Source organism: Seriola dumerili, unplaced genomic scaffold, assembly GCF_002260705.1.
Source record: "Seriola dumerili isolate Sdu_G_001 unplaced genomic scaffold, Sdu_1.0 BDQW01001821.1, whole genome shotgun sequence".
NCBI classification, from domain to species: domain Eukaryota; kingdom Metazoa; phylum Chordata; class Actinopteri; order Carangiformes; family Carangidae; genus Seriola; species Seriola dumerili.
In genome coordinates this window covers 554,216-578,681 of record NW_019176076.1, presented here as the reverse complement: position 1 = coordinate 578,681, position 24,466 = coordinate 554,216, and the positions used below count along the sequence as shown (strand labels likewise).

At 39.2% G+C, this 24,466-nt stretch overlaps 4 protein-coding genes across 4 annotated transcripts; 1 reads left to right on the top strand and 3 right to left on the bottom strand.

The window, feature by feature from the left end:
* Positions 1–1,645: 1,645 nt before the first annotated feature.
* On the bottom strand, positions 1,646–3,596 carry LOC111239001 (transcription cofactor HES-6-like). Its single transcript, XM_022768758.1, has 4 exons — positions 3,281–3,596; positions 3,106–3,192; positions 2,892–2,973; positions 1,646–2,569 (listed from the first exon to the last, which is right to left on the bottom strand). The coding sequence occupies exons 1-4, from the start codon at positions 3,353–3,355 to the stop codon at positions 2,157–2,159; spliced, it is 657 nt and encodes a 218-aa protein (XP_022624479.1). The 5' UTR covers positions 3,356–3,596; the 3' UTR covers positions 1,646–2,156.
* Positions 3,597–5,315: 1,719 nt separating this feature from the next.
* On the top strand, positions 5,316–10,501 carry LOC111238980 (integral membrane protein 2C-like). The gene is made up of 6 exons (XM_022768732.1): positions 5,316–5,545; positions 7,627–7,764; positions 7,862–8,053; positions 8,152–8,262; positions 8,433–8,583; positions 9,283–10,501. The coding sequence occupies exons 1-6, from the start codon at positions 5,459–5,461 to the stop codon at positions 9,372–9,374; spliced, it is 771 nt and encodes a 256-aa protein (XP_022624453.1). The 5' UTR covers positions 5,316–5,458; the 3' UTR covers positions 9,375–10,501.
* Positions 10,502–10,665: 164 nt separating this feature from the next.
* Positions 10,666–15,240, bottom strand: LOC111238999 (G-protein coupled receptor 55-like). Its single transcript, XM_022768755.1, has 3 exons — positions 15,203–15,240; positions 13,594–14,329; positions 10,666–12,712 (listed from the first exon to the last, which is right to left on the bottom strand). The coding sequence occupies exons 1-3, from the start codon at positions 15,205–15,207 to the stop codon at positions 12,506–12,508; spliced, it is 948 nt and encodes a 315-aa protein (XP_022624476.1). The 5' UTR covers positions 15,208–15,240; the 3' UTR covers positions 10,666–12,505.
* Positions 15,241–17,284: 2,044 nt separating this feature from the next.
* Positions 17,285–22,974, bottom strand: cunh2orf82 (chromosome unknown C2orf82 homolog). Its single transcript, XM_022768768.1, has 3 exons — positions 22,887–22,974; positions 17,977–18,144; positions 17,285–17,883 (listed from the first exon to the last, which is right to left on the bottom strand). The coding sequence occupies exons 1-3, from the start codon at positions 22,957–22,959 to the stop codon at positions 17,774–17,776; spliced, it is 351 nt and encodes a 116-aa protein (XP_022624489.1). The 5' UTR covers positions 22,960–22,974; the 3' UTR covers positions 17,285–17,773.
* Positions 22,975–24,466: the final 1,492 nt, after the last annotated feature.

Genomic DNA, 24,466 nt, shown 5'->3' with positions numbered 1-24,466 from the left:
TGCGAAGATTTACAATCTGCCCTCCTGCAGCGGCCATTTACACCTCTAGGAACCCTGCAAATCCGGTCTAGTCACCTCACAGACACACATCTGAATCAAGTTCATCATCCTGGGTCAACATGGTGATTTCTAAAAATCCTCTTAGGAGTTTAATAGTTAGGAGCTTGCCAGCTGGAGTAAAGCATTTATTTAATTAAAAGTATCACTACCACAATGTAAAAATAATACCCTTCCATTGAGCATTATGTCACAAAGTTTACATTATATTATAGTTATATTTTATATTTGATTGATATTATTGATATGTTGACTTGTAAGCAGCAGTTTGTATCCACAAAAGTCTCAATCTTCAAAGTAGCCTAACCATTAAGTACAGTTGTCAGATATATGTAATGGAGTAAAAAGTGCAATGTTTCCCTCTGAAATGTAGTTAAGTAGAACTATCAAGTAGTATAAAATGGAAATAATCATGTGAAATACAAATAGCAAAATGCAATAGCTAGTCAAGGCAGTTGTTTTTACTTTAAAGTTACAGTTTAATCTCTGATGTATCATTTTATAAATGGATCATGTATGTTTTGTTAGCACAGTCTTAATCTGCAAAGTAACTAGGAACTTTAACTGTCAGATAAATGCAGTGGGTGAAAGAACTCCAGTATATTTATACCTGAAATGTAGTGGGGTGTAAGTTTAAAGAAGCATAACATACACACATAGTACAAGTACCTTAAAATTGTACTTTATTGCAGCACTTATGTACTTAGTTACTTCCCAGTGCTGGAAATGTGTCACGTCAGTCAAGAGAAATACTCTACAAATAATCGCACGCTCACTGTATTAATCATTTTCTTGTCATTTCACCAAAGATCCCTCTCAGTGGATGTGTTTTAAGTGTAAAAAATGACACTTGGAGTGGACATCACAGGAACACCAGACGAGACATTTGACTATAGACGGATTGTTCAGGATTGCTGTCTTTTCGTATTCATTTGTAGCTGTAGGAGCTGATGGTGGAGAGGCAGAGCCCTGTCTGTGGCTCTCACCAGGACCACACAGGTCACGTCTGAGACGCAGACACAAGCTTTCAAAGTGTCTCTTTGAATCAGCATGGGTCTGTTGATGCCATTCTCCTGCCGGTATAAAATGGTATGAACAGACTTTTATTGATTATTGGTAAATTAATACATTTTACATTTTACTATTTGGCAAATTTCTACATATTTTTATTCTCCTGCATGAAAGCCCCATATACAGTATAATAAAGTACCATATAATGTAAAACTGACAAAAAAAAAAAAACTGTGGTGACTTTGTTACTGAAGAGCCCAGAGTCATTACTGCACAAGTTATTTGTGCCCAAGTTATTTTTAAATCTCTACCATGAAAAGCTGAAGTTATAAAACCCATTTGCCAAATCCTCAGTTAGGCCTATATAAGGAGTGAGTGGATTACTCATTTCACACCTCACAAATGTCTACGATGTGCTGAGGGATCTTGGAGAGAGAGTGCACACAAATGGCCCACAATTGCAGAGTAATAACTAACATGTTGAAAACAGCTGTGGGTGGGTGGTTAGTGGGATCGTTGTGTGTGAAATGTGTCTTTTATGAAGCTGCTGAAAAAAATCTAATTTAAAACAAGTAACTTGTCCAAAAGATATTTATTAAAATGTTGAAACGTAGGGAAACCAGATGAGGTAGTCTACCAACAGCCATTTCACATGTATAAATACAAAGTTAAAGACATCCTAAATAAGAAATAATTTACACACAGCTAAAAATGCATTTCTAACGGGACAGCTATCCTTTATACAGCCCAGTCATATCCAACAAGTAAATATTTACATATGCATTTACTCCCTTCACTGAAGGCAGGCCTATACAAAGCCAATACACTTCCAAATGAAGACCCTAAAGGTCACTGACCTCTGCAAAACAGATTTAATTACATACTTTATTTATTAAATACATTTTAGTTTAATTGTAGTTCCAGAATAATTTTACAAAGAGCTTCTCAGATGCCTTTTCAACAAGTTTTAAAGTTGTCATCTCAGCAGTGTCTTTGTCATGTACTGATGCCTATCCCACACAACATCCTACCACAAAGCAGTAAATCATCTACTATAGTTTAAAACATGCTACTCCGTTTTAGCCGGTCTACCAGGGTCTCCACACTGACTTGGAGTAAGTAAAAGAAGGCAAGCTCAACACATCCTGGCCGTCAGGCTCCTCTGAAGACGATATATGGCTTTGCTCTGAGTCTGTCTCATCCAAGTCAGAGCAGAGGTCATCGGTGGAGGTGCTGGAAGGGGCCGGGGACACCAGGGCCGTGTACATGCTTTCAGACAGGGACCAAGTGCTGTTACTGTCCGCAACGGTGTCCGGCAGAATCAGCCGGAGGCGGTCCTCGTCGTTCAAGGGCATGCTCTCCAGGAGGTGGTTTAACAGCTCCGCGGCATCTGTTGGGTCAATTCCCGGGCAGCTGGACACAAAAGTATGCACGTCATGCATACACTGGATGTAACCTGCAGCAAACCGCTCACAGGCCTCCCGGTTCACAGCGTCCACTTCTACGAAAAAATAAATTGTTAGCTCAGCAACTAGACTAATGAAACTTAAACGTGAACTGCCAATGCGTCACAAACGTCCAGTTCTCTGTTCTGATTGGCTGACCCACAGTTGAGGATGTACACGCGCACCTGTGGCCGCAGTACAATTGATTGGAATATTGACACGCTGACCGTTAAAAACTACCTAGTTTTAAATAATCATATTGCTCGCTACGTAACTTTAACGTTTAACTGTTACGGTTCTGAATTTTTGGTGAAAAGTAAAACATTTGCTGAACCTTAATGGCATACTTCCGAGTTAATATTAATGTTAAATGTTTACCTTGGGCACGGTTTTTCAGGATGCTCTCCACTCGTTTCACTGTCATCTCCAGCACCTCGGCATTCTCCATCTTTGATTGCAACTGCGCCAGGAGACAAAAAATAGTAAGCAACAAACGCTAACAACACAAACTAGCTAAATTAGCACATACCTGTCTACTTCATTTTAGGGATAATGCCACATAAAGCCTAGAAATTGATCCATATTGTCTTACGTCTGTGTCCGCGATGAGAACTCTGAGTTCTTGTAAACTTTCATTGATGCGAGCTCTTCTTTTCTTCTCGACCAGAGGTTTCCTCATCTGCCAAAACAGTGAGGAAGATGTTTTTTCATTTAGCTGCCAAGTTAAAACATAAATTTCATAATTAAGTGTTCACGTAGGCCCTTACCTTTCTGTCAGACTTGACCTCACTGCAGTTATCACCTCTGTCTATTCCGTTTGTCTTGTTACGGATGGGGGCCATGTTGTTGAAGTTTAACCCAGGCGCTGCCAGAAGCCCACTGAACTGGAGGTCGGTTTGTAATCCAAAAAGCCGTTACAGCTCGTCAATGGGAACAGATGGCCGAGCGATCCCAGCGGCCAACAAAGCTTGTAGAGAGACTGGGCTCGTTAGTACTGCTCCGAGGGGGCCCGTACTTGGTATATACGACGGTTCATTTACATGTGAATAGGTGAACTAGCTACTAGAGACACACCGAGGGCGCGCAACGCTCGTACCCGCCAATCACCAATGGTCATGTTAGCTATTGTCGCTGCGCCTGTCTGAACCATGCAGATCTAGAGATGAATAACATGAAGTAAAAGTTGGACCAAATATTGTCAACAACCTCTGTAGTTACAGCTGACATAAATAAAGTACAACTGAAACAGTGGATACAATCAAACATTTACTTTGGATAATAAAAATCTTAAAAATAAAACTATAGTCTAAGGTCCAAATGTATCTTATTTTAAACAATCTACTTACAGAATAAATAATATTAACGATAATATTAACTCTGGGGCATTTGCCCCTTTAATGTTTGCATCCCTAAGCACTGCCCTTTAAAGAGTGTTCACCACTATAGGCCATATATCTGCCAATTCTCACATTACATCATTAGTCAGATAGGCCAATTTCATGCTTGATTGTGATCCATCAGTCTACCTATGAGGTCTAGACTAATGCACTACTTGTTAAAAAAAAACTGAATTGGAAAATATGAGCCAGTTGTCAAGTGCACCACTCTCCGGTGTAAAGAGTTTAAAGAGCCTGAGCGCTGTGGAAATGAACAAGCAGCCTGAAACAGTGCTGGGTCTATTGCAGTGGCAACCAAAAAAGAGATCATTCTTGTATTTAGAGTGTTTCATTAGACACTTGTACTGCCTATTCTTGTAAATTTGTAAGTAGCACTTCATAGATTTTTTTTATTGTTCGCTATTGCTATCATCAACTCAGATGTCCTATGTTGTCCAAATTCAACACACTTTATGGCTTATAGTCTGTAGTTAGTCATTTGGAAACACTGTCATGACTACTTACATATGGTGACAAGGGTTGTGTGTATGTCTGTGCAAATTTGCATGTGTTGTGTAATTTGCATTTGGAGGGGGGATATGCACTAGTACATGTAGTTTGGTTTGTAGTGATTTCCACTGTAACATTTGTACTGTTTCAGTACACTGCTGATGGGTGTTAGGGGATGAAGGTGACTGTAAGGTTTTAGTTAGTTTCATTACAGAAAAAAATTAACAATTATGGCTGATCATTTTACCTCAAATAAGATTCATAAATCTTTAAATTATCTACAGCCCCAAGACAGCCCTTTGTAACCACAGCTAGTGACATATTTATGAAATGTAAGATTAGATTTAACGTCCATTTACAGATTTATATAGGCTAATACAAAATGCTAACATTTCATTGTAATAGGCCCACATTATACTAGACATTTACCACTCAAATTAAGGCTCAAATACTTAATAAAACTGTACAATGTGTATGCATTACACGCCTTAATGAGCCCATGAATAATCGATCATTATTATTACTATCATTAGTATCAGTAGTAGTGACCTAGTATTAACTTTGTTGCAGTCTAGTAGCTGACTGAGAGTTTGAAACGTTCCTACATTTCCGGATGATAGTGTTGAGAACATGGTTGAGAAAAGGAGATGCAGCTTTAAATAAAATACGGAAAGCACTACCATATCTGGCACTTGCCTTCACAATAAAGGCATAACATATTCTAATATCAACAAAACGGGAGATCAAATGGGAATTTCCCATCATAGATGGGCTGAAACTTTTAACTATATTTATCTGTATGCCAAAGAACCCACAAACTGTGCATCTTGTGCTGGATTAAAAAAATTTAGCCGGACTTGAATTTATTTTGACAGCGGCGAGGCGGCTTTTCCTTCAGACCCACACAGTGCTTGTTCGTCAGAGAAGACGCTCTTCTGAGGTCACCGAGTCCCGGGGGCGACACTGGTTCGCCGCTATATAATCTTCCCGGCACAGTGGATGAAACCAGCGCACTGAATCAGAAACGAGACTAAGCAAATATACATTGAACAATCAAACATGGTGAAGATAACTTTCCAGCCAGTCACGGCGCAGAAGCCTGAAAAAGAGAGCGATGGAGACAAGATCATTATACCCCAGGCTCACGTGAGTTTGCACTTTGTCTTTCTTTATTTCTTATTGTGGCATTTGTCTTGTGTCTTTGTACAGTGTAGGAGTATTTATTAATTTTGCATATGTATAGCTAACTGTTTATTCTTTCCTGTGATATTTGGTTTGTCTGTACATCTATCATCATGTCACTTGATGGAATTTAATTTAATACTGGTAACATCAAGTCTTCTTAATTATGCGAAAACCCTGATTTATAAAGCAAAGCTAAAATCTTTATGCAACTGAATAGATTAACATCACGATCACACTGCAGTTTATTATTATGGTTGTTGCTGGTGCAGCTATGACAGCAATATTTCTCAAGGAATAAAATCAGAGTTTGCAATAAGGTTCTAATAACAATGGAACAGATCAAACATTGCAGACCATCCCGGCCCAGCCTGGGGATGTTGACATTACGTCACCATGTTTGGCCACTGTTAGGACACACTGCAGATGGCTGTCCAGTGTGTGCCTTCAGCAGAATATGACACCATCCCCCCAAGTAGTTTATTAAGTATTCATGTAGACAAGAAAAAAACGTCAATTTTCTCTGATAAGCGGCACGTGTGAAAACAGTCTCGGTCCCACCAACGATTTTGTTGAAATGAGAAAACAACAGAGATATCAGATGCGGTCACTGCAGCAGTCAGTGATGTCACGAGGTGTTACACCACGTGAATCCTGTAGGTAGGGCCTGAGAGGCAATAGCCTATCTGAGAGTGGTAATCCAGGATTACTGTGATGTGCCGTATACAAACAGTGGATATGGTTTAAAGCTTTTTATTCTCTCTCAAAATTGGCATCTATGAAAGGAAATTTAGGAAAATCAGAAGTCAAAATTGACAAAAATATTGACAAATACTTAAATTTAATACTTATGAGTTACATTGGCAACTGATGCCCTGAACCTAATTTGCAAAATGGCAGATCCCAGGTCTTCAACCAGTGTTAGAACAATTTGAACAGAATGAGGCTGTGCTTTTAAGTAGATAGATAGATAGATAGATAGATAGATAGATAGATAGATAGATAGATAGATAGATAGATAGATAGATAGAGTACTTTATTGTGCATATGCCATGATCTTGACTGTTAAAACAAGTCTTAAATTAGCCTGATCATGTTATTTCTGAGCTGGATTTGTAGAATGGCTTGATTTAGCTGGAATGAACTGTTCAGGAAGACTCTTTTCTGGACTACCTCCCAGGAGTTATAAATAATTAGATATCTGGCACATAATGGATGTATGCATGTCTAAGCAGCATCCTTTTTTTCGTACACTGTGCACAGTGAATACCAGCTGATGACGCATCCATCACTTCAGCAAACACATTTTTTCACCTGTTTGTTACGTCAACATAAGTATAACACATGATCTCAAAGGCTGTGTGGATTCCGATTGGCTGCAACAGTAAGATAGGCGTCAGAGCTAATGTGTGTAGATCTATTAATATGTCCGCCTCTGCTGAGGGACTCCTGCTCCACGTAGTTGTTCTCATTTTGACTCCCACTTAGGGCGCTAGAGACCTAACTGCAAATATGGAGCATGGAAGTAGGCCTCTAAGAATAGACCCAGACAGCCACGTGCCAGCATCTTCGTCAGAGCCTGGCACAATCAGCTCTCCCTGCTTCCGTTCTCCATAGCAACAGTAGTAGGGAGAGGCAGCAGATTGACTGAGAGACTGTGGGTGGGCATCTGGCATGTCTCATTCCAGACCATCCTACGTCTACCAGATCCCCTCACTTGACTAACGACTTGGCAACTGCCTCCTGTCAGAATTAACTCTGTTACAATTTTGTACAGGAAAGACTTGCAGTGTGAGAGGACATTACGTCCACTGATGCTCCATCCTAGAACTGTCCTTTGCATCATTTTACACATATTTTGTATTATTGGAAAACTTGCGGTCTTCACTAGAATTGAAAACAAAACTTTGTATATTTTAACACAATACTACGTAATACCATGCTAAAAGATCCAGGTTAAGTTCATACCACAGTCTCCTGGTTAACTAACTTTACCTTGTTGTCCCTGATCTGTCTTCTAACCAAACTGTTTTCTCTCTTTACAGGGGCAGCCGGTTCTTCCTGTCAGGGCCAAAAAGCCTTTTCCAACTGGCCTGTGCTGCCTCACCCTTGGCCTGGTGGTTTTCATGTCAGGACTGGTGCTGGCCTCCGTCTATGTCTATCGCTACTACTTTATACCTCAGGTCAGTTCACTCTACCTCCCTCTTCTTACTTTATCAACAGTACAGAATACAAAAAGTTATTTACACATGCTAACTCGGCTCTGTTGCATCCCATTAGCAGATCCCAGAAGACAGCTTGTTCCATTGCCGGGTTGTCTATGAGGACTCTGTCTATGCTCCTCTGAGGGGGCGGCAAGAACTCGAGGAGAATGTTGGCATCTACCTTGACGATAACTATGAACAGATAAGCGTGCCTGTGCCACACTTTGGAGGCAGTGACCCCGCTGATATCATCCATGACTTTCAGAGGGTAGGTTAAGGCACCTGCATGTTCACTCTATTTACATTTTCTTGTTAAAGTGTTTAAACATGGCTCAGGCTTGAACCTTTTTTAAAAATTTGTTCCAGGGCCTCACAGCTTATCATGACATTGCTTTGGACAAATGCTACATCACCGAGCTGAACACGACTTTGGTGATGCCTCCACGTAACCTGTGGGAGCTGCTTGTCAATGTCAAGGTGAGGCACTCGCTCACTACATTTACTGTTAATGTCACTGTTGGAGATCATTGTTAGAGATAAATGGCTGTCTGAGAGAGGGAAGGACAGTGTGTTCCCGTCTTCCTGCCTGCAGTGTTCCTCCCACAGACAGATCAACTGAGTGATTCATTTGTGTCTCTTTGCCACAGAGAGGGACGTACCTTCCTCAGACTTACATCATCCAGGAGGAAATGGTGGTGACAGGGAGGGTGAGGAACATGAGGCAGCTGGGCCCGTTCATCCACAGGCTCTGCTATGGCAAAGAAACCTACCGCCTCAGACGCCGTAACCAGCGCCGACGTGAGTACACACATTAATTTCCTTGTCCAATCTGCTCAGGCAATATGAGATGCTGAATGAGTGATGAGTGCTGGGTGACTTCCGCTAATTTATCACCCACTTTCCCACCAAGCCTTGTGAGATGTTGAGTCATGTGACGTGTACTGGGTCACTGCGATCTCTCTGTAGTCAAGAGGGAAAGTAATCCTCCAACGAATGACAGAGAATCCGGGGTTCAGTTTTGTGTAGGAACAAACTGAGATTGAGTGACCATGCAGAAAACAAATACTACCAGAACCAAATAGGGGCTTCCTAGTGAATATTTCAGACAGTGTGTCTAGAGTGTAAAGTCGTCCTCTAACAGCCTGGCAGCCTGATTATCATGTTAGTGTGTGCGTGTGTGTGTGGGCACAGCTTGGGAACTTCCTGCTATGTGAGTCACTTGTAGTGCCGTGGACACATCCACACACTGTGGAGGTGGTAGTGATGCGCATTAGTGATATCTCTTTCGTTGCTGCCTTTGATTGGTGTGCGAGCTTTAGAAATGATGCAACAAACTTCCCCTGAGTACATATATGGATGTGATTTGAGGGTATCACTTCTGCTTATTCAAAATGGACAATGTAGGCACAGTAGTTAGTAGCTGTAGTGGTAATATGAAAACTGCAAACCTTGGCTTTCAGCACTGAACAGATTATTGAAATGTCTCTTCTCTTCCAGGTATCGAAAGGCGTGAGATAAAGAAGTGCCATAGCATTCGTCACTTCGAGAATACTTTTGTGGTTGAAACTGTCATCTGCGACAGGGTCTAAATCTGAGGCGGAAATCACAGCCATCCTGAAGCCAATCTCAAACCATACCTCTTGAATTATTTAGGCTTTTAACTGCACTTTAAGAGCAAGTATTTGTCCAACAGTTTCAGTTTCAATTTTAATGTTCGTTTTTTTTGTCACAAGTTGGAATACTCTTTTATTGTTCATGTACAATGTTAATATGTTTTTTATTCAGATAGTCTGTATATTTCGATGATGTTATAAATGTGTTTGGATATATCTGTAGCTCGTCATGTTGTGCAAAAGAAGTTAATGTTAATGTGTGTCAGTTTGTCATTTTCATCAGAGGACTTGATTTTATGTTATTTTAGACTTGTCCTTATTGTTATTTAGTAACCCAGTGCACTGTGGGTGATGGTTAGAATACTTGGAAGCTGCTTGCACTGTGCACTCGTGTGAATATTTGTTTCTTGGTTGTAATTTTTTTTTATTTGAATGTCAGAAAATGGCAAAACATACCTCATGTAGTTTAGATGTTTCTTTTCTTTTTTTTTTTATCATTAATGAATGGTGTATATAACTTTGATTGTTCCTAAGCAATATATACTGTAAATTGATTTTATTCTGGATTTCATATTGTTACATGCATAGATTTTTATCTGAAATCGATTAGTTTTGTGAATGATCATTTCTTTATGGTTTGTCTCTATATTTCCTTTGGTATCACATTTTCGTACTCCTTGGAATATAAATGGCTTTAGACTGTAATTAGTAGCAGTGCTTTAGGGGGAAAAAAGGAACCAAAGTCTGCAGTAAGCATTTATATGCTTAGTGTTAAGGATATATGAAATATTTAGAAAGAATGCTTTAAAGTCTAGATCACTTACTGTAGATGATGTCAAATGCTAAAACTCTCCTCCTCTTCAGTTCTTGCCAGTTCCCAATCCTTCCTATCTTGCCATTATTATCTCTACAATGTTGATTTGTCCCAACTTAAAAAAAGATTTGGGGTGTCTTTATAATGTGCATCCTGGAGCAAATCAGTCTCTTTTGAGAGAGACCTGGGATATGTGCTCATATTTCATCGTCTCAGATACCTTATTTTGCTGTACAGTCGATTTTTCTTGTACTATCTTGCTGCTTTAAGAATAAATGATCAAACTTTATTATTGTCTTTTGTATGTTAATCAGTAAAAGAGTCAGTACAGCATACACATAAATCTGCAAATTATGGGTTAGAATAACTGGAGTTTATGTCAACAATACTTCAACATAAACAAAAAGGGCACTGGTCTTTAGAAAGGGAAACAAAGACTTTATTTTTCCTTTGTGAACTTCCTCACAGCTTGTATAGACATAATGTAACTGGAACAAGCAGGTTTAATCAGTTCAGTTTCTCTGGAACATGCTGTACATGTTTTCATGTCTATAGAACAGAAAACTACAGCTTCATTGTGGTATAAGTAACACATTACAAGATTAATCTTGTGCTTAGTTATATATTTAATTTTAAAATGGAAGAGGAAGAATTGGTTTCAAAAGTAATGCCATACAAAAATAAAAGTTGAGTAGTAAAATTGTTATTTCTGTAATTTTCTTCAAAGGCCAAATAAAAAGATCATGTCATAATTTCAATTTGAGCTTAAAGTTTCACAACAGACATACTGGAAGCCGTATAATTAATGCTTATTGTATAAAAATACAAACAAAATGTACATTATCCTCCTTCAAGGGATTTGTTCTGATAGATAGAATTTCCATTAACATCATTGTATTGTCGTCTGGGTTGTCTGGGTGAAATGGAAGAACAGAAAAAGGCTGGCAAACTGCAGCTCAGTTCAAAAAGCGCCATGACTTCACAAAAACAAATCATTTCAAAGAAGGATCATATCACAATGATGACAGAGGCAGAAATTAAAGTTACAGAAACTAAACAGCAAATGACACTGAAACGAGTGCCAAAATGAAAGTATCAAGACAAATAATGCAAGTAAACCAAAACATGACAGTTTCATGTCTTCTTTCTGGTTTTAGCTTTTCACAGAAATACTATATCATAAAAACAGCATTAATGTACAGTTAATCTCCTAATCAACCCCCAACCTTTTACTGTTACCACAAAGGGATTGTTCAACATCTGCAAGTCAGGTTGACTGCCATTAGCAGTGGGCCTCTCATAAATTCACATGATACTATTGCACATGTATGAAGCTACATTGTTATTAAAATAAAAGAAAAAAACTAATCAAAAGTACAATTATATTTACATGTTTCATGTCATTTAATTATGCTAACAATGTAGCTAAGACTACAGCTAGTATCTAAGGCTACTAGCTAGAAAGCTTGACTTTCTGTCCACTTATTTGCTTCATCATTCATACTATGATTATTTGAAAAGTATAATCCTCCTGAATATTTTTATTTGCATTGATAAGGTCAGGGATATATTTAAAATATATAAAAGTAGTACTTCTTTGCCACCCAGCCACAGTTCTTTATTATAGCCTATATAATGATTTACAGGACGGATACATAAATGTAACTTCTCTCCACTATTTACTAATGTAGATCCATTGTCCCTGATCTTAAATGGCTTAAATTTTGTCTTTTAATGAGATCTTCAGTAAAAGTGGATTTTAAGTGCTATATGTCTGATTTTTCTTCTTGAGAAAACAGACGAAAATGCTCCATAATAGCCTACGGCTTTAAGATGAATTACACCCCACATTAGTTTCGCATTGTCAGTGTGTAGGACTGAGGACAGTGTGAGAATGCTTTAAGCAATCTCACAAGCTTGTCCCTGATATCGTTTTAGAAACATGTCACGTTGTGTCAGGTTGGTGAATTTTCTTTTTCCTGCCTCAATTGGGTATCAAAGCTCTTTGAGGTTTCAGACTGGCTTCCTGTTACTGGACCAAATCATATTAACAGATCTCTGTCTATTCAACATTTTTGCCTCACACTTACCTACACTGCTTAACTGCAATTGCACTCTGACCTGTTTCACTACCACCCATTTCTCTTAGTGCATGCCACACTTTCTACCGGAAACGATACTGGCTGTTCTTTAATTGCATTGCCCTTCAAAAAACTTGCCAGGTCTTGTATTCACTACTAGCACTCCGCTGAGGACACATTACATTTTAACTTGAATCGTCTTTATCTCATGTTCAGACCTCTGAAGTGCTGAAAGTGGCTCTTCTTTGGCTGATCATTGACATCCTGAAGGTGTGTTTGGTGCTCCTCACCTCATGGGCAATGAAGTAGTAGCATAGAGCATCCAGACAGCAGGTGATGTTGGACAGACACAAAGCTACCTGTATGAACAGGCTGATCCTGGTCTTGGTGCCGCAGTCCTGAATCACTCCTTGGTGCACCTAGGATTGTGCAAATGATTAGAGGAACATGCCTACATGTATGAGAATAATGTTTCTTTTAATCTTATGATAACACCAGAGGTAACACTGCAGTGTGAGTTTTGCATATTCATATCAGGATTTTTTTTAAGATGATCTCTCCATACATCTGCTACATAATTTGCTGTAATAGTTTTATTCCAAAATGAGATCTCTAACATTTAAATAAAAATGTTACCTACCATCTTGGTGTCAGGGCTGTAAGTAGGGTTAGGGGTACCAGTGAGGACGCAGAGTTATCGGGGGTTTTAACAACCTGCCGCAAGGGTTACAGCCCTGCTGCATATGTCTCTTTAGAAGTTAAGTAGTGTGTTTGATTCAGTTTGCGAAACTGGGGAGGAAGCACTACCTGGAACTGACGGTGGTTTAGCACAAATCAGGCTGGTAAATACTGTCCATGAGAGAAAAAAAAAATCACACTGCTGAGTTGATATTTTTGAAAATCTATTCCATTTTTTGTGGACCTGATTTAAAGTAAGAGTCAGTCATTTAGATAATTTGTTAATTTCAAAATTAATCAGGATTTTTACACACTGCATTTTTTTATGGATATATTATATTCTGGAATAAAACCCTACATTTGTTGAGCCAAAATGGACAAGAGGTCACTAGAGTGGTCAGGAAAAAATGGAAATTTAGACATCTACAATTCTATGAAAACTGGGCAAAACCCTTTCTGCTGATGAAGATAATGTAAAATTACCAAAAGCTCCGGAAGAGCTACTAAATGGACCTTGAGGTGAGTTTGTTTTACCACCTTTATTTGTTATCTTCTAATACCTGCTTCACTTTTCTCACTTTAGAGTTCAGTTTACTTAAAATGAACTTGCAGTTTCTCTCACCAGGAACTGCAGGAGGATGCCAAGGTGGCTCGGGGTGAAAGGCACCAGGAAGGCACTCAAACTGCTGTAGATGATCTTCACGCAGGCCTGGCTCTGAGGGCTGTGCTGGCCAGATTGCTGAAGCGCCCAGATGGTCTGGACAGAACAGTAAATCACCACCAACGCAGGTACCAGGAACCCAAACACCTGCAGGCTGATGATCAGTGGAGGGCTCCAGCCATTTTCTGAAAACCTGTGGAAACAGTGGAAATTTTTCTCCCCGGCATCTCTGAAACGGTGGATGGTTGGAGAGAGCACTGCCAGCACCAGCATCCACACCCCCATGCAGGTCCCCAGAGCCACTTTGGGTGAACGCAGCAGCTTGGCTTTGAATGGGTGACAGATAGCCACCCATCGGTCCACAGCTATACACATGATGGTGTAGATGCTGCCATATATTCCAATAAAATACAGGCTTTCCAAGCCTGAACAGAGAGGTTGGAGGTAGGAAGGCCAGCAGTGATTAGTCGCATGCATTTTGAAGGGAAGAGGGAAGAGGAGGAGCAGGTCCATCAGAGCCAGGCTGGTCATGTAGATGGTTGATTCGGTCCATTTTCGCAGAAAGATGCAGAACACTAACAGTGCTACAACATTCAGGATCAGACCCAAGACGAATATGGGTATGTAGATGACCAGCTCCAAATAGTTCATCAGTCGGTCCACCTCGTTAAATGAACAGTTGTATGACATGGTGTCACTGCAGAAAAATAGTTTGATTTGATGTGATTTCAACAGCTGTGCCAGGATTTCAAAGCTGAATTTAAGTTGTGAAAATGTCTGTGAAATGAAGTTTGATTTCCTGTCTTTATTCTTTGTTTCTACACAGAAAGATATGTGCCACTGTACCAAGCCTCTTGAAACCTCGTAGTTGTGTGGGCACAAGCGGTTTGAACTTTTTTTGTTCCTGCTTTCTCATGTACAGGCAAAAATATCACTTTTTAATCACTTTTTATGCTCAATGCTCAAATTAGAAGTAATACTGTAAATCTGGCTTAGGTTGAAGTTAATTGGAAAATTAGTTGGACCTTTAATTTAAATGGGAAATGCCTAGATCTGAAAAGACCTGTCAGATTAAGCACCTGCAACTACCTAGATTTTGATTTATATCTATCTTTGATAGATGCACATTTTGTCAGTGCACCTGTCTGTAATTAAAAACTAATAAAGAGTCCTATAATGATTTGAGTGTTTAGTGATTTAAACACAATTACTTACTCTAAGTTACTCTGCAGTCATCACTGGAAGCATATGTCAGAATAAACTAAAATATAATTGTGATCTAATTTATCAAAAATAGTCTATTAGATGTACTGCATACATACTATATTTACATTATTCTGTTGGTTTTAGAGATGTATTACAATGATTTCCAATTAGCCATTTCCAATTAGATCAATTGCTAATTCCTTTCATTACACTGAATGTCTGGCCTGTAATTTAAGTGTCACAATAAAATAGCTACATTCATGTTCGGTTCTTCATTAACATTTAAATGAAACACAAAGTCTAACCAGTTTAATATTAGATATCTTGTATAGCAGAAAATTTGAAATCTTAGTTGTGTCTTTACCTCATGGATGCAAGTCTCTCCACTGAACATTCAGTCTGTCTGGCAGACTATCTGTGCCAGACGTACTTCTGCTTTCTCTACCTTTGTTGTTTCATCACCACTTCCTGAGTCATGCCACACATCATGCATATGTGTGCTGTGAGCATTACAACAGTTTAAAAGCAAAGGTTAACATATTCAGCCAGTTTCACTGTTATCCATCTCATTACATTTATGTGCTTTTTAAAGATAATCACATGCATGATAAGTGCACCACAGCTATAGCAGTAGATTTAATTTGTATTTGTAAACATCAGAAAAAATGCGAAGTATGCAAGTAATACTCAAAGTAATAAATATGTTGGTTGTGTTTTAAGTGCTGAGAGACATTTCACAGCATAAAAAATACAAATGTATACAATGTATACAATGTTTACCATGTTCACCATCTTAGTATAGTGTTTTATCATGCTAATCTTTGCTAATCAGCACTAAACACAAACTACAGCAGAGGTTGGCAGGAATGTCAATAGTTTTGCAGGTATTTTATCATAAACCACAGTATTGGAGCACTGACATGCTAATGCATGCTAATTGATAATGGCCAAAGGCCTAATGATGGCACTATATGTAAAGGGATTACTACAGTGATTACAATTAATTCTGAGTGGGATATTAATGTCTGTGCCAAATTTAATGGTTGTCTGTTTTATAGTTTTCAAGACAGTTCTAAAACCACAGATGTCATCTTGTCCATCAGTCCAGACTTGATTGAACCGCGTTAATGTAAGTGTTAACTTGAGATGTTGGAATTATTATACAGCTGTGTTTGTCACCACATTTAGGATATTTGGTAAAAAAAATATTAGTCTTTATTAGTCTGGGGTCCTCCTATCTCAAAAAGACTGAGAACCAAGGCAATCAAAGTGCTCATTCTTTCAAGTGTGTGAGTCACTGCAGAGGCAGATTTTGACTGTGATTGTGATTGAGGGTTTCCTGGTTTCAGGTGCTGAGATGACTTAACTGTATTTTAAGTATGAGAAAAATTTTTTTGCCCCCTTTTATCAGATGTAAAATGCTTGACTTGCTGATGATGATGTTTGTTGAGAACAGTTTGAATGTACCCCAACCAGTCAGCAGTGGCATATTTTTGAACTGGAATAAACCGGAGAAGTTTATGATTAGTGTACAATAATGTGATGTGACTTTCATTTTTGGAAAAACCGTAGCTTTTTCTGGAAATGTAAACAAAGCTGTTAGCCACACTGCCACCTACTGCTGTGAATGAAGTAAGTGCCAGTGGTCTCCATGGATAAAAGAAAATCTCTTCTCATTTAAAATTACACTTTCTTTTGTTTTGGGACACAAGATCTTGGATGTGCTTTTGTAGACAGTTGAGTATAGTTATTTGAAACACACTAACCCATTTATTTTCACTAGGACTGGTATGACTGATTATAATGATCTAAAAAAATCCTCCATAAATATTATTCAGTTTTCTGTGTTGAATCAGTGGTCATGTGTTAAAAAATACACAGTAGTCACAATAATCATTTGGCACCTGATTTATTGGATGTATTTATTCAATTTAAATCTCAAAATAAAACAAAAGCATTTGGCAGTGAAATTACCATGTCAACATTTAGCCATATGGCTGACGGCTCTGAGGAAATAGAAAAAGACAAAATAACTTTAATAAAATAATTTTCCCCCTGCAAATAAAACAACAGCAAAAATCTACAAACACTCACTTGAGTGCATAACACACATTCTTCCATGATCTAACTTCATATTTGCTCTGCAGGTAAAACAAACAACCCGACTACCATGTTTACAATCATTGAAAGAGCCTTTTTAAAAAATGTTTTCTTCTTATTTTGACTCTATAAATGTTTGTAAATGGTGCAAAACAAACTTGTACACCGGTGACAACAAGGGAATGTTTGAGAAATTATTTTGGTGCAAGGTAAAATCATTGTGAAAGACCAATAACAACCTCATATGTAGGCACATATAACATATATCTCAAATATCTTTCTTATTGATTGGAAAAAGTAAGACACAGACTAGCAAAAGCACATACACACACACACACACACACACACACACACACACACACACACACACACATCATGTACAAATAAAAGCAAACACATGCAGGATATTTCACACCAACCTCTCAAGACAAGAAAACAAACAGCCCACAAACATCAAAAATCCTTTAGAGCATTCATAAAGATGTTGGAAAAAAACAAAGTAAAAAGCTGAACAAAATTAAAATGACATTGACTACGATTTCCACTGGAAGAGCCAGCCAGTTTCTAACATTACACCTTCAGGATTAAGTGGAGCAACAGTTGAGCAACAGTTAGAGTGTGTTTGCAGGAGTAAATCTGTAAGTAGTCAGTCAAGGGACCTGCCACAGTTTTCAGCATCTACAGCAAAGCAAAAGACACAACTCATCTTTGAAAGAAAGATGAGGAGAGAGTCAGGAGTCGAAAGATCGAGATGAGAGGCAAAAGACAAAATCAAACACTCATGCCATACAAACACCCACACATCCATACACACACGGGATGGGATGCATTCACTCTAGGATGCGGTGAACTTTCTGAGTGTGATGACGATGAGGGCGAGGAGGACAGACGCACCCAGGAAGACTGCTATAACGATGGCTGTGATGGCCCCCGGCCCCAGCACCCCTGTATGCACATGCACATAGATAGATTTTTTATAATCTGAATACATAAAAAAATACTTGTTTGTGCTTGGTACATCAGTTGTATCAGTCTTACCTTCCTCCTCATCCATGGCCTGGGAGTGTGTGGTGTCCTCGTAGTCGTTTGTGAAGGACTGCTCTGTCATGTCCTGGAAAGGGTCTTTGGTAGTGACGTCACTGGGTGGTTCTCCAGACATGGTGTCCTGGTTGTCCCTGGTTGTTGAGGCAGGATCTGCGACTGTCTCTGCAGAACAAGACAAAAAAAAAACAACTCACCACTTGTGCTTCTGTTTCACATGGACATAAAATCACTTAATCCCAGTATCTGCTGTGCAGGTACTGTTCAACTACTGTTTTTTTTTTGGGCAGTAATTTCACTGACGAGGCACACAGCTTTTCTAATGGCCCTGTTTGACTTTTCTCTGAATACTGAAGTCTTGGGCATAGCAAGGCATAGGTGTATACATGGCCCCGTCTGTAGTGACTCCAACAGCCTCGCTCTTGTCTCGCTGGGTTAACGGCTGAGACCTGGGCATAAGGATGTCTTTGTAGAAGATGAACATTTTGTGCGTTTGAGCTTCAGGTAGCCTTTCAACACTTCTTTTTTCCACAACAGCTCAACCAGGTTCATCTACTACCTGAAAAAACTCCTTCAACCAAGGTTGTTTGATTATTTCAGTTCAGTACGTAGATATTTCATGCTTTAGCACAAACAGCTTTAGGGGATTTGCTGACTATTTATGAAGCTCAGTTTCTGTGCAACTCTCTGCTCTCTTCTCTTCTGCCAATCATTCGTCTGTTCTTTCCATCCCAAATTGTCCTCTGACATTTCTCCCATCTGAGCATGAAGTTACCCTGAGACTTTTCACACCTCTACTCAGCCAGAGAAACAGGGTCTCTCTCAGGGCCACAATTCTGTGTTCCCTAACACAAATTTAACCTCTGGAAACACTCATTTGAAACCGCCAAAATTCCTCTGCGATTATGGTTGCTGCCGTTTCTCTGGTAATTGAACAGCTGTACAGCTTTTTGTTTGAAATCTAGAGGAACAGGGGAAAATTTGATCATCATCTCCCCTGAAAAAACAAACTCCTCACTCACAAGCCCACCCATTCACACACTCACTGATTCACTTATCCTATCCTCAACTCTATGCATACCGACAAAACCGTAATCCAAACATATTTACACTCAGCTTATTTAACGCTACATATTTACTTTGTGGCCTCTAACGCCCTCAGTAAACTCCTTAACCCTGTTTTTACATCTTTTCTCTGCTTTCTTTTTGTCTGCCATTATCAAGGAAGCTTCATTTTATTGTCTCTAATAAAGTGGAAAACATGACGAGATTATGAAGGAACCAGTGCATATGCTATAATTTCAAGTCCTTAATGTCAGCTTCTGGTGGTATCTTCTGAACTCTGACATGCACTTCTGATGTATTTTGATGCTGCTGTGTTGACTCTAAGTCGTGTGCAGCTCCCTGTCCTGTAGCTGGCTGAAGGTCTGGAGGCCCGGGCCTCTGGCCAGCTCAGCCATCAATGAGGCCTTCAGCCGAGGGCACAAAAGGCAGCTTGTGCGGTCACGCAGGGCGGCGGGCTGCAACCAGTAACAACCGGCCAGGCCCAAACCAGGCACCGGCTGGGCACTGGATGTCAAACAAACTTGTTTATTAAATAGTCCCTGTGTGTAAAAGGCTGTGCCTTATGGACAGCTTGATTTAATAAGAAGGCAAAAAATAATAACATGTTTTCTTTTGGTGTTTGTTTCCACAAAGAGAGGTTTACTCAGGCTTGTAATTTCTGTTAAATGGAATTAATATAACTGAACCCTCTAGAAAAACATTATTCTTATCCAGTGTGTCAGTGGTTCCCATCCTCTTTTGACTCAGTACCATTAGATGAGCTCAAGTACCCCCCTCCACCAGCACCACCCATCACATTCCAAATATGTTCTCATGAATGGATTATAACCCAGATTTTATTTAAAGACTATTAATTATATTAGTATATATATAAGTGTTATACAATATTTTTTTTCATATAACTTAATTGTCTTTGATGAAGTTTGAAACTGCTAAAGCTCAGCTTAAATTAACTTAAACTGTTTTAACTGTTTGTTTGTCACTTTTGGCTAACTGTTTATTCGTTAGCTTAGGCTAAGTACTTTAATCATTTATCCATTATTTCTTGCCTATTTCAGCTGTTAATTTGCCAAACATTTCAACTAATTATCTATACTTTAAGCTATCTATATTAACTATTTGTCCATTACTTTAGCTAACTATTTTCAACTTCTCATTTGTATTTATGTGTCACAACTGACTCAGGTTCAGTTACAGCTCACTGGTTACTCTAAATTTAGTAAAAATTGGTATCACACCGGTTAGTGATGATTTCTCTGTGTTTAGTTGCGTTAATTTGTTTAGAGCTGAGCCCTCTCCACTGCTTATGGCAGAAGTATCCCTGATGGGGAATCACTGCACTAGGTCACACTTTTTGAAGACATAACTATAGACATCAATCAAGAATCCCCCTTCTCTAATGCCCAACAAGTCCTGACTCATAAAAGGCTGGCAGACTGTAAGGAAGGCTGATTTTAGACACTAAAAACACAGAAGGCCATTTATTTGTACCTCAGACCTCTTTGGTCGGGATTTCACACCAGCTAGAGAGATGACAAAGTACGTAGACGGGTGTGTGTGAAAAGCAACCTGGCTGAGCATTGAAACCATGAGTGATGCTGCCCAAACATGACATCTATGGTGTTGTGTGTCCTTGCTTCAGCCTCTTTAACTTTCTCAGGTGGTGGCCACATTTTACATAGCAAAATATTACAATACCAGTGAGTTTTGGATTTTAGAGTAGGATCAGGGTTTGGTTGCTAGAAATGGTCTCCACGTCTAGTTACAAAACATGTGATGAACCCTTTTCTGTTTTAAAGGTTCTGAGTCTCTCACACCATCAGATCAGTCATAATGAGGAAGATCAAAGAGTTAGTGTGTGAGTGATTATCATACTCTTGCTTAAATTTCTTATTTGACACATTTCAGTTTGTTTCCCACAGTGAGTCAACCAATGGGGCTGCATGTCACGCTGGTTAAGACACTGGGCTGGTGTTGTGGTCAAGACTGTTGGCACTAGGCGTAGCGTAGCGTAGTGGGTTACGCAGGCGCCCCATATATAGAGGCTACAGTCCTGACCCGCGGTTCGACTCCCGCTTCGGACGGCATTTCCCCCTCTCTCTGCCTCCCCATTTCCTGTCTCTCTACTGTCCTGTCCATTAAAAGGCACAAAAAGCCACACAAAAAAAAAGAAAAAAAAGACTGCCTGGTAGAGCATGTATCACATAGGCTTAGTCCTGACTGCAGCAGCCATGGGTTCGAGTACGACCCATGGACCTTTGCTGTGTGTTATCCCCTCTCTTTCTCCCTGAAATTCCTGTCTATCTCTCACTGTTCTATCAGAATAAAGGCAAATGCATAAAAAATAAAAAATACTGCTGGCACTGCCTGAAAACATCACCTAAAGTACACTGTAAACACATCAGTCACAACAGATATGTGATAAGATGAGGCTGTAGAGTAGAGAGTGTACAATCAAGCAGAACACATTCATCTTAACTAACATTTCTCTTGGATGTGTTTAACCTTTATAGAATTGTAAAGTAAATTTTCCAGATTATTGTGTTTGCCGAGATGACCAAAAAAAAAATCTCCTCTGGGGTCCATCCAGATAGTTAAACATGCTTTGATGCATTAAAAATATGTTTCCACCTTAAAACTGTACAGTTGAAAAGAGGCTGCAAGATATTTTTAGAAAGGTGCAGGCAAGTCATAGCACCACTGTGTAAAAAACCTTGACATGGTTTTTGGTTCACAGCCTTTTTTCTATAACAGCAGATTTGGTGTCCTATGTAAAGGGTGACAGTTCACAGCTATGTTTTTTTTTCACAGGGTAGGATCGTCAACTTGTTATAAACCCCACTGCCGTCTTGACCTCTGCTCTGACCTCTGGGCCTGAGAGCTGCTCTGCTGTGACCAGAGATTTTTTTCAAGTCGATTTTGAGTGTGTGAAAAAAAAGAGGAAGAGAGAAATAGAGACAGAAGCAAGGGAAAGTAAAAGAAAAGTGGTGAGTGTGTGAGTTAAATAGCACAGAAATCTTGAGAACCAGTTGATTTTTGGTGCATACACTTTCTACATTACAAAAAAAGCTCATGTATGTTGGCCGTATCATTTCCTGTGCCTGCTTTTTACTAATACCTCCAAAACCTCCCCATGCATATGAAATAATCCCAGCACCTGTGGATGTTTCACTACCTCGAAACCAAACCAATACTACACAGAATCACTTCAGCTTAGCTTGAGTCTGAGGGGAGCTGGTTTTCAGTTTCATACAAACATCAGACATCATGAAAGCAACTGAGTCATCCTGTTTGTCAAAGAGCAGCTTTCACAGCTCCCAGAGCTTCAACAACTGCATCATTTACATCAGGCTGCAGACTCACACATCCAAGCCTGAGAGTGTGTGTGTGTGTGTGTGTGTGTGTGTGTGTGTGTGTGTGTGAGTGAGTGAAAATGACACGTATACACACACCTTTGATATGATGCCTACGCAGGATTAAACATCGGCCTGTTTATCTGCACATACAGCTGATAAGCAAACAATTATAAGCATTTAGAATATAAAATGTTAAACCTACCCAATTTTAAATCAGCTGTTTTTTCCTATCACAAGATGCTAGTGACTTTATTTAGAAGCACTCTTGATACAATTTGCTGTCAGTGTATTTGTTTAAAAAAATATATTTCTCTCACAGCACACCTTTCATTTAAAACGTGACAGGCAGTTGTTTTGTATAAATCAGACTGTGCTTTGTGCTCTGTCCTACTACATTGCTACTGTAATTAGTTTCAGTGCAAGCAGGCAAGGTTGCATGTGATAATAAAAAAAAAAAAAAAGAGTCAGACTCAATATAAGTTTTACCTGTGTGTACAAAGGCAACCAAGAGGCCAAGGAGCACCAGTAGGAACCCTCTGCAGATACCGCTGCGAACCATGGTGGCTGTGAAGGATGACCGTTGGATAGAGTAAAGCGTCTCTAAAACTCCTCAAGCAGTGGCTTGAAACAAGTAACTCACCCTGGCAGAGGAGCAGGAGAAAAGTACAGGGCAGCGTAGGAGCATGGAAAGGTAGGCAGCTGAGGGGTGAGAGGAGGGGTGGGACTAGGTGTACACAGGATTATCTAGACAGTGTAGACTTTGTGAGCACATCATTGCAAGGCCCACCCACTCCAGACTCCTCCAGCCACATAGTTGGGTATGAGGGGTAAACATTACGGAACCATTGACCTTGGCCAAGTTGCATCATGAAGGTCTCAGCTGGATATTTTACACCTTGACTCTTGAAGGGAATTTCTGACACCAAAGAGATTAATTTTCAAAATGTAAAGATGGCAGTGGTACAAGAAGTATTGCAAACTTTTAGTTAAATAAAAGTACAAATATCTTGGTATAAAAATACTTCATTAGACATAAAAGTCCTACCTCCTTAAGCAGAACCACAGAATTATTTGCAGTAAAAAAATGAGGGACTCAACAGATTAGAAAAAGAACAGTAAAAAAAATCAAAGGAGCACAGGCAGTCTCCAGGAATGCTGGTGCTACGTTTCCCATAATGCAACTAGCCTGATGAGACTAAACTGCCGTTAGGACTCACTTCACTCATTCATTAGGTTAACATTGTGATCATGTTAACCTGATTTCTTATTGTGAGGGGTTGTTTCTCTTTTGCACCTTAATCAATCAGTGAGTGGCGTAATGGTTTTCAGTTGACATGGAAGCCGCTCTACTGGTTGATGAGAGCAGTTAACTCACTGTTTCTAACTTTGATCCTTCAAGACTTATTCCTTAAATTCAGTTGACAATACTTTGTTGATGAAACGTGTGCGTGCCTAGAAGTATGATGTTCCTTTGCATTAGAAAGAATTGGCAGGTTTCATTTCTTCTTTGTGGATTTTCAAACCATGACTAATTTGTTGGCAGGTACACACCACATTAAGAGTGGTGAAAGGTTGGCTTTTACTTCCTGAAAATTCATCAGTTGTGCTTTTGAGAGACAACATATTGTTCATGTTTAATGGTTAGTTTCATATTTGAACACAAAAATGTGTTTTGTCTGCATGACATTGCAAACTGTCATTTGATATGAGGGGGAAAAAAGAGGAAAGACTGTCAGCATACGTGCAGCAGATAACCAGGAAAAAAAGGATGCAATGCAATTTTCAATTTTGAAACTAAATTCTCGTGATTAGAGGAATTTAAGATGCTTTTTAGTTTGATTACAGCATAAATCCTGATATCTGGCTTCACTCTTATGTTCTCTCTTTAAAAACCTGGCAATGATTTATTTTGAATTATGCATTTCACTATATATAGATCCAATGAATTTTCTGGTTTCTGAATGGTTCAGACAAAATTGTGAACAGCCCACACATCAGACTGTTTTATTATTTCATACTGCAATAAAAAAGTATGACTCCAGCAGATCATTTTCATATATTATAAT

Coding starts and splice junctions, on each gene's coding strand:
- LOC111239001 (XM_022768758.1), bottom strand. CDS start 3,355: ATGGCCCCCATCCGTAACAAGACAAACGGAATAGACAGAGGTGATAAC. Junction 3,193..3,280: donor AGGTCAAGTCTGACAGAAAG/GTAAGGGCCTAC, acceptor CTGTTTTGGCAG/ATGAGGAAACCTCTGGTCGA. Junction 2,974..3,105: donor TTCTCATCGCGGACACAGAC/GTAAGACAATAT, acceptor CTCCTGGCGCAG/TTGCAATCAAAGATGGAGAA.
- LOC111238980 (XM_022768732.1), top strand. CDS start 5,459: ATGGTGAAGATAACTTTCCAGCCAGTCACGGCGCAGAAGCCTGAAAAA. Junction 8,054..8,151: donor TCATCCATGACTTTCAGAGG/GTAGGTTAAGGC, acceptor AATTTGTTCCAG/GGCCTCACAGCTTATCATGA. Junction 8,263..8,432: donor AGCTGCTTGTCAATGTCAAG/GTGAGGCACTCG, acceptor TCTTTGCCACAG/AGAGGGACGTACCTTCCTCA.
- LOC111238999 (XM_022768755.1), bottom strand. Junction 12,713..13,593: donor GCATCCTCCTGCAGTTCCTG/GTGAGAGAAACT, acceptor GCACAATCCTAG/GTGCACCAAGGAGTGATTCA.
- cunh2orf82 (XM_022768768.1), bottom strand. CDS start 22,959: ATGGTTCGCAGCGGTATCTGCAGAGGGTTCCTACTGGTGCTCCTTGGC. Junction 18,145..22,886: donor GGTTGCCTTTGTACACACAG/GTAAAACTTATA, acceptor CTTGTTCTGCAG/AGACAGTCGCAGATCCTGCC. Junction 17,884..17,976: donor GGCCATGGATGAGGAGGAAG/GTAAGACTGATA, acceptor ATGTGCATACAG/GGGTGCTGGGGCCGGGGGCC.